This window comes from Psittacula echo (genome assembly GCF_963264785.1).
Source record: "Psittacula echo genome assembly, chromosome: 2".
In the NCBI taxonomy this organism is placed as follows: domain Eukaryota; kingdom Metazoa; phylum Chordata; class Aves; order Psittaciformes; family Psittacidae; genus Psittacula; species Psittacula echo.
The window spans coordinates 110,608,716-110,620,451 of record NC_137737.1 but is presented as its reverse complement, the minus strand read 5'-3'; the positions used below and the strand labels follow the sequence as shown (position 1 = coordinate 110,620,451).

The window sequence follows — 11,736 nt, the reverse complement described above, 5'->3', positions numbered from 1 at the left end:
TATTCATTTCATGCTGTTTGATTGTGTTTCAGAGCCCGGGAAGCCCAGAAACTGACAGTTAAAGGGAATCAGGTGCTAAAATAGCCCCTGGTCTCACACAGCCAGAGAAGTGGCTGTCAGTGCACGCCGCTGGTGGAGAAATCTAACCCATGACCTCTCTGGGGACAGCCGCTGTCCAAATGTCCCTGTGCTTTCTGCGAGCCCAGTTACGGCAGCAGCCAAAAACAGTATGCTGCCTCCTGGCTCTGGTGTCTGGCTCATGGCCCTCATGTCTGCTGTCCAGTCAACTCCTGGCACAGAGGCCAGCAAAGTCAGAACCCTGGTCTCATCCCACATGCCTTGTCTTGCTGGAGCTATGCCTCTGCCCAAACAGGGCCCCTCCTGCCCTGCAAAGGGATGTAGGAGCTCTCACTGTTGCTCACTATGCGCAAAATTAGGAACTAAGCTGTATGAAGGGCTTCCACGCTCAGTGCAATTTTGCCTGTGGCCAGCATGGACTACAGCCCCGCAAGGCAGATACTGCACTACAGGGTGCACGAGCCACTGAGGACAGGCTTCCATGCCCACCCACGTCTTTTTTCCTTAATGAGACAGAATTCGTTATTCTCTCATCACAATATGCGGACCTGATTGATGTTTACTGTGCTCTGTGTGACCTGTCTCTGTTGTCTTTAGCGTGATTAATTGGAATTATTGAGCTCTGGCAGGCTGGGATTCACCCCTGTTGGGATGGTCCTCACCTGCCCACCCTGGCCTGCTTCTGCACAGCCTTGCTCCCATCAGACTGAATTAAGCAGCGCTGTCAGGAGCCAGGGACCCTTCAACAGTTTTCCAGCACAAGCAACACAAAATTAGTGTTTGGTAATAGGCTGCACACTGTTTTGTAATAAGAAAATATGGATGATTCTATTTATTCCCTCTTGCTCCTGTGATGATAAAAAAATGTTCTAATTCATTATTAATTTGTTCCAACTATTTCTGGTAAATCTAAACTATGAATAACTTTAGCTCTGCCATTAGCCATACCTCAGAACTACAGATGGATTTTAGTTTTGGATACAGACATGTGCCAGTCTCACTGTTTCTAAAGGTGTACCACAAATTCTGTTACATTTGAGTACAAAACCAGTACTTGGCATTCATACCGGGTTACAGCTGCATCTAAAGCCACCTGGAACACAAAGATAGTGTGGTCATTCTTTGCCCAGTATAAATTACTGTAGCTTGGCAGCATTCTGTGAAACTTTGCATGTTCAATCTGCTTAAGGATTTACCCTTCCCTGAGCACCAAACCAAATGGAAGTGAGAGTGGGAATAGACCTAGACCTGCTGCCAGTGCTAAAGTCTTTAATTCTCCCCTGTGGACTAGCAAGATCTTTAGTGGCATTTTGTAGCTTGCTGGCTTTAGTGTAGAAAAGGCCTTTGTAATATTAAATCTTCAAAAGGTGATTTTTTTTGTTGTTGTTTGCCTTTCATAATTTAGGAAACTTATAATTTTCATATAAGTGATTGATCAAAGAGCCATTGTCAGAAAACATCGAGGATTTTCTTTGTTTATTTTCTTGCAGAATATGAATTTACTTTGGTGAAAGACGGGAGATTATAAATGTATCTATTGATCAGCCAAGGAAATTATCTGTCACATGCATAGCGCGGTGGTACCTCCTTGTGGAACTGAGTTCACTGTTTGGTCTTTCATTCCTCTGGAAGTGCTTTTCTTGCCTTTGTGTTCAGATGTGAATGACTCTTCCTTTGCTTTTGTGTTGTTGTAGTCATCTGGCTTCACTTAACTGAAGAGAAGGAGGAGGACGCCCACCATGTAAGATTGAACACCAAGCTTCTGTGTTGGCAACTCACTGACCTTGTCTCTCACCGTGAGCTCTAAGCTGGATGACTGCACTCCTCGTGCTCCTACACTGCTGTCTTGGGAAACACTGTCCTGCCTCCTCACTTCAGAAAATAAAATAAATAAAAAATCCCAGCCCTTTTCCTCAGAGTGCATATACTTGAGAATGTTTTGTAATTATTTGCGTGGAAATATAATTGAGGTGATAAAAGGAAGCAAAGAATTATCTGTGATATCCTCTGAGACTTTGCTAACATCTGGTGATCACCTGCAAAGACGCTGGCAAGGGCCCCAGCCACCAGGCAAGGCTTGTCTCTCTCACATCTTCAGAGATCTGTCCCTGGTTGTTGCTCTCTATTTTTCCCATGGTTTGTACCTGCTGCACAGAAGGCCCCTGGGTAAGCAACCTGTCTGGATTACAGCTTTGCTCCTTTGGCCTGTGATAGACATGAGGAAGCACACAGATGTATGTGCCTTCCAGAGCGTGCCTAAGCATTTTGCTGCTTTTACTTAGAGAAGGCTCAAGAGGGGACGGTTTAATAAGAGAAAAAACAACCCTGAATGAAATGCTTCAGTGCTCTCTCTCTTTGAGCTGATTGCTGCCTAGCCTCGATTAGGAAAGTGGGGCTTTCCCACCTCTGTCACGGCTGCCATGTATCAGCTGGAAGTGCTGAAATGTCCGCCAAGCCCTGGCTTCGCCTGCTTGAGCTTTAATAACTTCTGTTCTTCTGCCAGACAATCCTTTAATTAGCCGTTATCAGATGACCATAGCTACACCAGTGACTTCATGGATGAGTACATCTCCCCTCTGAAAAGTCCATCCTTCCCAGGAGCTAGTTTTCAGGGAGAAAGAGGCTGGAAAACCAAGAAAAGATGAAGCCTGGTATTATGTTCATAAAGCTGATGCAGGCATCTACTCGTCGGCAGACTGGTCTGCAGTGGGTTTCCCAAGCCATTGCAGCAAGAAAGTAGGCTTGGGGAGACATTAAGAAGACACGATAAACACATAGTATGTGTGTGAGAGAAACAGCTGGGTTGGCAGGATTGTCTGCTTTTGAGAAAGAAGAATTCATCCTTTTCTATATTGGCAGAAAAATACGTGCCTTTTCATGATAAAATTATGTATTTCTTGTCCGACAGTTTTCCAGGTTCCTTTTAAAATACATGGCGAAAGTGGGACATACTGAGAAAACAGGAATATAGTGGCTGGACATCCAACAAGTGTGCATGAGGGCATCATCTGGCTTTATGGACCAGTAGTTCCTGACAGTTTGAAAGATTACTTGTGGTATTTTTTATGAAATAGACATAAGGGGGGGGGGGGGGGGAGAAGGGGGGGTGGAGAAAAAAAAAGAAAAAGAAAAAAGAAAAAAAAAGAAAAAGAAAGAAAAGAAAAAAAAGAGTTTGCTGAGGAGTGGTAAAGAAAAGATACCCATCATGGGACATGATGAAATATGTTCCTTGGAATTAAACTGATGGCAATACATTTTAGAGCAGTCAGTCCTGATCAGGTTTAAAAAGGCTCCGTGGACGTAAGCTCCTCTAGAAATGCCTATAGAATTGCAATGTTCTAGTTAATAAAATAGATATTTAAAAAATCATAGTCATGTATATTAAAAAGTCTAACAAGCTGGTAGGAGAAAAATGAAGGAATTCTGCCAATGAAAAAATCCTACTTTTCTTCAGGTGCCACCTTAGGAGTTTGCCTTAGAGGAAAATATTATAAACCTTAAATCCCTCTCAGCCTTGAAATGACAGAGTTATCTGGAAATTTACTTGTACACCACAACCAGATTTAAACCTTCACTTATTCAGCCTAAATCACAATCGAGTCATACGTACATTCGCATTGTGCACACACACCTGTGAAGTAGATAGAGATGCCCTGGGAATTTTATTGGCATGAATCATGTGTGAGTTACTCACCCTACATGAGATCGTAGAAGCTGTGCTTTTTGCAAACCATCCTGACATTGCTCCTGTGTCCGCAGCAGTACATGGGTGGCACTGGGGGTCTGGTCCATGGCAATTGTATCCGTGTGCTGCTGATGCACAGTATTTTAGGCATGCCGGTACTTTCTGTATGTGGGGGATTTGGGGAGGGAGGAGAGGAAATGAAGCAATATAAATAAAAAAAGTAGCTGAAAGGACCTTTTCGAAAGTGGAAACAGTCACAGGTTTAAAACGCAATGCCCACGATTCCAGTCTCTTTGGCTTTCACAGCCGGGGCCGGCAGACCTAAGGGGACCCTCAGGGGCTGTCCCGTGCTACCTCCACCCTCACGACCCGGCGGATAGGGGCACCCCCGGCCCGCCCGACGGCCGCAGGCGCGCTGCTGCCCGCACGGTGGCGCCCTCCGCTCACGGACCGTCCGCGCTGGCTCAGCCCCGCAGCTCCCCGCGCTCCGCGACCAGGCTCTGAGCGGGGAGCGCGCCAGCGCCCGTCGATGGGGAAGCCCATCGTTTGGGTGTCCCCTTCCCCAGTCCATTCTTCTCCCGGGGACCCTTCCCGTTCCTATATGGGACAGCGGAGTCACTATTGCTGCGTGCCCCCTCCCGCCCCGGCATCGCGTCGATGGCCATTTTGCCGGACCAAATTCATTCATGTTAAATTTCCTTTATGTCCGGAAAAAGATTTTGAAACCTTAAATGACCATAATAGGAATGTAATTGCGTGGTGTGTTTGTTGTTGTTGTTGTTTTTGAGAAATCGATTCGGGCTCGAATAACTCATCCAAGCGTGTAACACCGAACGCATTCAAATAGGAAACAGAACTATATTATTGCTGCTTCCTGAACTCTCTGCTTATGATCCCAATAATTAAAATGTGCAGTAATGGCAGCCTGTGTTTCTTTGGGTAATTCTCGGAAATGAAGGGCTGATTTTCGGCCGCTGAGGGAGGAGAGCGCGGAGACGAGAGCAGTCCCAGCGGATGGCAGCCCGCCGGTGGTCCGCGCCCGGCGCTCCCTGCCAGCCGCATCACTTGGGGGAAAAATAATCCCGGCGGCGGGGAAGTCCCCAGAGAAGGGATTTCCCTCCCAGCCCCTCCTGCAAATCAACTTTTTTTTTTTCCTTTTCCTTTTCTTTTTTACAATCCCCCCCATCCGTCCCCGTCCCCTCCCGCTCTTCCAAGCACTGTGATGCGCACCTCTGTCTCATTACAAGGAGGGTCGGGGCAAGGGAAAGTGTGGAAGCCGCCCCCATCGCCACAGACAGCCGCAACGGCCCAGTGTGGGACCCTCCTACGGGGCGACCTTGGGGACCGTCCCCCACGCCCCTTTGCTGCTCCGCCAAACGCGGAGCGGTTACGGCGCTGCTGGTTTGCCCCGGGGGAGGGGGGGCCTTGCGTAATAAGAACAATACCAAGATTCCTTCGAAAGAAAGAAAACCAAAAGGCAATAAAAAGAAGTAAAAAAAAGAGGGTCGAGAAAAAAAAGGCACTCCTGTCCCCAAATCTCCGTGGCAGTAGGGGTTCCGCGCCGGGGCCGCTCCTCCTGCGCGCTCACAGCGGCGGGCAGTTCCGCGGGGGCCTGCGCCCAGCAGCTGGGCCCCGGGCTCCGGGGAGCTGGCTCCTCGTCTCCCCGCGGAGGGAAGCCGCGGGGGAGCCCGCCAGGGCCGGGGACCCCCAGCCCACCCCAGACGGCCCCCCTCCACCTCCATGGTGCCTTCCCACGTCAGGTAAAAGTTGACCGTGGCGACCATCCATTTAGGTTTGTGGGATAGGTAGTGGGGTTTTGTAGGTTTGTAGGTGTTGCTGTTTGGTTGTTGGGTTTGGGTTTGTTTTTTTCTTTTCCTATTTGGTTTTTTTTTTTTTGTTCTTGAGGGGTGTGTGTGGGGGGGGGGGGGGGTGGTGTGGGGGGTGTGAGTTGGTGTTTATGAGAAGCTTTATGACTCCTGATAAGCTCATCTTTGAGGACGACACAGAACTGTGTTCCTTGAGGAATTGGGGTGGTGACGTCTTTTCTGATACCCGATTATTACGTGACTGGGGGAGAAAAAAAAAAAAAAAAAAAGGCATTTGATTCATGAATAAAAATCCGGACACCACCACGGGGGCAACAAACAATATTGCCCGTCCTCTAAGGTAACAAGCAGGCAAATGTTTACGAAGAGGGCTCTTGCTGAAGCGGGGTGTTTGCAAAGATTTTGTTGCTAATTGCGTATCAGACGGAAGGCTGCGGAAGGCTGGTCAAGTTTGGAGCCACCGAGCAGGAAGAGAAGAAGAGGAGAAGGCTGAAGGCGCTCAGTGAGGAGAGAGAGCCGGGAAAGAGCGCACCGCCCGCAGCCAGCCCGCAGCTCCCGGCTCCGTTCCCTCTTTTCCCTGCGCTCCCTTCGCAGGCGACATCTCCCTCCATCCCTCTCTCCCCCTTCCCTTGCAGGCTCCACTCCAGATCTGTGCTGCTACCTGCAAACTTTTTTCCCATTTATATATTTTTCTCTCCTTTTTTTTTTTTTTTTTTTTTTTGTCTCCTCTCTTTTTCTTTTCGGAGTGGGTTCTCCCAAAACCAGCAAACAACTCACTGCTGCCTTCGCATCTTCTTCATCCCGCGGGTCCTTCGCCCATCGGAAAGGCGATGCCACGAGGGTTTTAACTCTTTTTTCGGCCGCAATCTGGGAGACACCTGAATTTTCCCCCACCCCCATTTGGGGTCTTTTTTCTTTTTTTTCAAAGTCTTTTTTTTTTTTTTTTTTTCCCTTAAAGACCTGCCCTTTTTGTTTTCGTAGCCAAACGCTCTTAGTGCCGGGTGTTTAGAGTTTCATGGTAAGGACACAAGGCGGCTTGCCGAGCCTTCCAACAGTGGTCCCGGGGCGGGCGGGCTTGCAGGCATCGACGGGGCAGGCAGCGGCAGCAGCGCTCTGCGCCGGGCACCGCTCCGCGCCTCTCCGCGCAGCTCCGCTGCCCAGGGCGCCTGCCCCCACAGGCCGCGCTGCCCCTCTTCCCCGCACGCTCGGCCGGGGGCTCGGTGCATCGTGGGGTGGTGTTTTTTTCCTCCTTTTTCCTTTTTTTTTCTTTTTTGACGGCGGTTTTCATTTCCCTCCCGCACAGAGTGGCAATGTGTAGCAAAGCGCTCCTAGCACTCCTGATCTATGGCATAATAATGCACTGCAGCGTCTACTGCTCACCTGCAGCCGGACTTCAGTACCCGGCTCTCAGGTAGGTCTGTCTCCCGCCCGGAATCTCCGCCAGGACACCTTCACTCACCCCCCACTGCCTTGGCTTTGCTACGGGCTTCGCTATGGGCAGAGGGGGATGAGGAGAGGAGTCACCAAACGAACCCCCCTCCACGTCGGCTGTGTGCCCACCCCCTGCTCCCAGGGATAGAAACCGCTGCGAGGGTCGGTCATGGAGGAGGGTCCCCTTGGGCTGCAGCGCAGGCTTTCCCCTCCCGCCCCCTGTCCCGTACAGGCCCCGGACGCTGTCGGGTGCCGGGGGTGAAGGGCGAGCACTGGAGGTCCGAACGGGGGGAGCGGGGCGGGAGGGGCAGGTGCGCCGTTGGCTGCGAGCTTGTGAGAGTTGCCCTGGTTCGTGTGGGAGCTGACAGGGATTCAGCCTCTTCACGTGTTTACCTGTCTGTGTACGACCTCCTTACTCAGAAAGGGAGGGAAGGCGCCTGGCACAAGGTTGTTTTGTTTTCTGTGTAGGTTCGGAGTTGTCTTGCCGGGCTTCTGTGCTGGCCCTTTCCACCCGGCAGCCGGGGGCGAGGGTTGCCCACCACTGTGTTTGAGGCAGAAGTAGGGGACTCCTTGGGCCGTCGGCAAGGTCTCGTTTCCCTTGCCGGGCCGTGGCTGAGGGCAGGGGCAGCCCGTCCGGGGCGGCCGCTGGCAGCCTGCTCCCGCGCTGCTTGCAGCCTGCACGGGAGACCGGTGCTGCTTGACTTGGGGAGTTTGGGACTGGGTGCTGTTGTCCCGCCCCACCGGCTGTTGGCTCTATTCCGGGGTGCCCAGCGAGGGTCACCGCTGTGCGGCTCAGCTGTGAGCGGGGGGCGGTTCTGGGAGCTCCAAACTGACAGAGGAGGCTGTGCTTTTGGGGGCTCCGAGGTGTCCTTGTACGAACCGGCAGCCCGTCGGGGCTTGCTGAGAGCAGCCCCTTTTCTTTCTCCGGGCAGAGGGGCTGCGGGGAAGGGGCTCCGTGGTCTGCGGGGCCATTAGCCGGCAGCAACCCGGCTGTCTTCATTCAAGCGCCTGAATTAGCAGGAGTGGAACACTTTAGCGACATCTATTATTAATACCTCCGCTAAAGCTCACAGACAAAAATAGCTGCCTGTAACGTACAATGACCTACATCGTACTGCAGAGAGGGAGATGGAGAGCGGGGGGTGGGGATAGGGAGGTGGGGGGAGAACAAAACTGGCGAGATCTCAAAGGGCAGAGGCACCATTCAACGAAAGACAACGACAAGTGAATCCTCCCCCGCGGCCCGGCTGGCGCTTGCGGGGAGGAGCGGATCCCGGCCCCAGCCCCGGGGGCTGCCTCTCACCGCCCCGGCTCCGCGGGGAGGCTGCTCGGCTCCCGCCCAGCCCCTGGCACACAAACGCGTGTGTGTATGTGTGCGGCAGGGTGCGTGCGCTACTCTCGGGAAGCAGCAGCCGCAGTTGCGGTGGAACGGGGCTCATTCTCGGCCCGGGGGGGTCGGGAATGGGGGGGATGTTTGGGGCTTTTCTCGGAGCGCGTCTGACGGCGGTATGTTCCCTCCCCCGTGGTCCTGCCCCGCAGAGGCGGCGGGGGGCGGGGATGGGGGCCGGGCGGGCGCAGGGAGGGGTCGGGGCAGTCGGACGGGGCTCCCGGGGCGCCCGGGTCGGTTCCGGCGAAGGGTGACCACCGAGGCACCGGGAGCGGAGCGCCCGGCGGAGCCCGGCTGACTCCTTCCCCTTGGTGCTCTCGTTGTCAGGCTGGAGGATGAAGTCTACGACGAGGATGGGAACACCCTGCAGGACTTCGCGTATGATCACGAGCCCCTCGGTATAGCGAATCCGTCCTCCATGATCGGCGAGATGTACACCTTGTATTACCCACCGGAAAAGAGGTGACTGCAACTCGCGGGGTGTCAGGCGTGAATTTTGAGGCGGGAGTAAAAAGGGTCTTACCGATCGGGAAGGCGGAAATAATAATAATACTCAAATAGCCAACAGCAACAGCAACCTCCCTGACACTCACAAAAAAAATATCCTGAACCCAAACCACTCTGCCTAGGTCCCGATGCCCAGTTTAAAGCCTAGGAGAACAGGAAAAGCCGCCTTACCTCCAGCTGCCCGGGGGAAGGAGAGGGGCGGCAGCCGCGCCGGAGACGGCTAGCGATGCTCCCGCAAAAGGAGCAGAAATCCCCGGCCGGGCCGGAGTCGACCAAGTGCAGTGAAAAGGGCTCTGGGTGGGGAAGAGGGTCCCCGAGGAAACGGAGAGCTGCTGCCCGCCCTCCCCTGGCCGGTGGCGAGAGACGGTCACAGCCACCGCCCCGGCTTCCGCACCCCGCAGCGGCCACTCCCGGGCCTCGCCGCTCATCCGCGGGCTCTTTCCTCCGCACAGGCACGCCGATGGGATCTTCAACAAAGCCTACAGGAAACTCCTGGGCCAGCTATCCGCCAGGAAATATCTGCACTCCCTGATGGCTAAGCGGGTCGGGTAAGGGTTTCTGCTCGTTCTTTCCCGCGGTGGGCGTTGGTGCTGCTGCCGCGGAGGCGCGGAAAAGGCCGGGGCTGGAGGGAACAAAGCTGCCGGGCTGGGGCTGGGAATGTGCTGCGGCGGCTACGGGGCTGGAGGACTCCGGCTTCTCAAACCTCAGCATCTCTCGGGACCCGAGGCGGGCACAGGGGGAGCCTGGCTGTCAGCGCAGGCGTTCGCGGAGGTTGCTTTGGTTTAGGACGCTCGAGCATATATGTATGTACGTATGTATATGTATGCGTGCATTTTTATATATATATATGTCTCTGTAGTTCTTTGCAACCATCTGATTTAAGATTGTAAATTGGGCCGCTTCGCCGTTTTGCTGGGGGGGGGGACAGTCTGTCGGAAGCGATGCCCGAGGGCTCGGCTGATGCGGGGAAGGCCGGTGCCGGGCTGCAGACCCGCGCACCCCCCACGGAGGCGGGCGGGGCTCCCCGCTGCCGGCGGGGCAGGGACGAGCCCGATGCCACCCGCCGCCCTTTGGCAGAAGGTAACATGTTAATAAGGCCTCGGGGAAAAGCCCAGCTTCCTCTGCCTTCATGAATAATTCATGACAGGGAGATATTGTCTTGCCACTTGTGCGCACGGCGTCGGGAGATGGGTTTCGGCGCGGCCTTTGTCTCCCCGCGCATCTTCCGCGCGGAATGTTGCGGCGGGGCCGCGCAGGGCCGGGGGAAGGCGCGGAGGGGTGCGGAGCGGGCCTGGCTGATGCAGCTGTGCTTCTCGGTGCTTGCAGCGGTGCCAGCGGCGGCCCGGGGGACGAGACGGAACCGCTGACCAAGCGGCACATAGACGGCATCTTCACGGACAGCTACAGCCGCTACCGGAAACAAATGGCTGTCAAGAAATATTTAGCAGCCGTCCTGGGGAAAAGGTATAAACAAAGGGTTAAAAACAAAGGACGCCGAGTAGCGTATTTGTAGCGATGAGTAACCAGCCACTCCTGTGTATACAAAGTCCTAAGAGAGAGAGAGAGAGAGAGAGAGAAAGAGAGAGAGAGAGACCCAACAACAACAAAAAATCTAAACAAAAACAAAAGTAATTTCCAAACTGACTGAACAATCACCGCTCCTGTGTTACCTAAACATGTATTTATGTATGAAGTAAAGCCATTAAATGAATATTTTGATAATAATATTGTTTTTCTTTTGTACAAAAGCACTAGAGAAACGCACAGTTCTACTTTGTGGACCAATCATTAAGTTATATATAATATATAAATATATATATATAAATACTACTAAGAATACTAAAGAACAATTCTTCATATAAAGCCTGCACAAAAACAAAAATTCGCCTGAGCTGTTTATGTTTTTATAGAAAATAAATAGGAAAAAAAAAAAGGACAATCATTGTTTTGAATATTACTCCTATTTTTGTAACGGAAATTAAAAGGATAGTATTTTTATCCGCGACAGGGTCGAAGACATTAATTTTCACCATTTGCTACTGTACATAGAGAAGGATGCCCTGCTCCCAGGGGATTATGAGGAAAATGATTTGAGAAAATTGGCGAAGCAGATTCTTCCCCCGGTGAGTCCCAAGGCAGGCTCCTTTGCCACTAGCCTCTCTGAAGAGGCAGCTTCCCTTTCCTCTAGATTTCGATTTCTTTTTTTTCTCCTCCTGCTATCTTTGATTCCAGTTGTATCTATATTAGTGTCTCCTCAAACAATGAGCTTAGAAGATAATTCTCTTGTGAAAAACAACAGCTCGATACAAATTATTCATCTTAGTTGCCTATTGGAGGGAGAAATAGTTAAAAACGAAAACAAAACCAAAATAGCAAAACAAAAAAAAAAAATTCAAAACAAAACAAAAAATAAGCCAAAGCCAACCCCCACCCCCTAGATCCCGAACCAGCAGCAAAGATAGTAAGTACTAAGCCCCGTGCACTGCTCTTCTGGCTGGCTGGGCAGAGTTGCAGAACAAAGCGAAAGCAGAGATAGGACCCGTGTGGAAAGAGCGGGGAAGTGAGCGGCGGCGGCCCCCGGCGTCCCCCGAGGCACCCGGGGCCGGCTCTGGTACCGAGGCCGGTATCAGAGCCGGTGCCGCAGGGTGTAGGGAAGACGAGGCAACCCCACCTCCGATCCGCTACCCAACTGCCCCGAGCAGCTCGGTACTGGACCTGGATGCAAAGTACAGTGTGTTACTCTCCAGTGCTGTCCATGCTTTTCATCATGTGTAACAAGCAGGGTTCTCGCCTTTGCAGTTATTTTTTCGGTCGGACTTGCT

General features: G+C 52.4%; 1 protein-coding gene across 1 annotated transcript; it reads left to right on the top strand.

Moving 5' to 3' along the window:
* Positions 1 to 4,698: 4,698 nt before the first annotated feature.
* ADCYAP1 (adenylate cyclase activating polypeptide 1) lies at positions 4,699 to 10,427 on the top strand (the record flags this gene model as incomplete). The annotated part of the gene is made up of 4 exons (XM_080611131.1): positions 4,699 to 7,000; positions 8,735 to 8,869; positions 9,367 to 9,462; positions 10,241 to 10,427. The coding sequence occupies exons 1-4, from the start codon at positions 6,900 to 6,902 to the stop codon at positions 10,425 to 10,427; spliced, it is 519 nt and encodes a 172-aa protein (XP_080467257.1). The 5' UTR covers positions 4,699 to 6,899.
* Between the last annotated feature and the right edge of the window lie 1,309 nt (positions 10,428 to 11,736).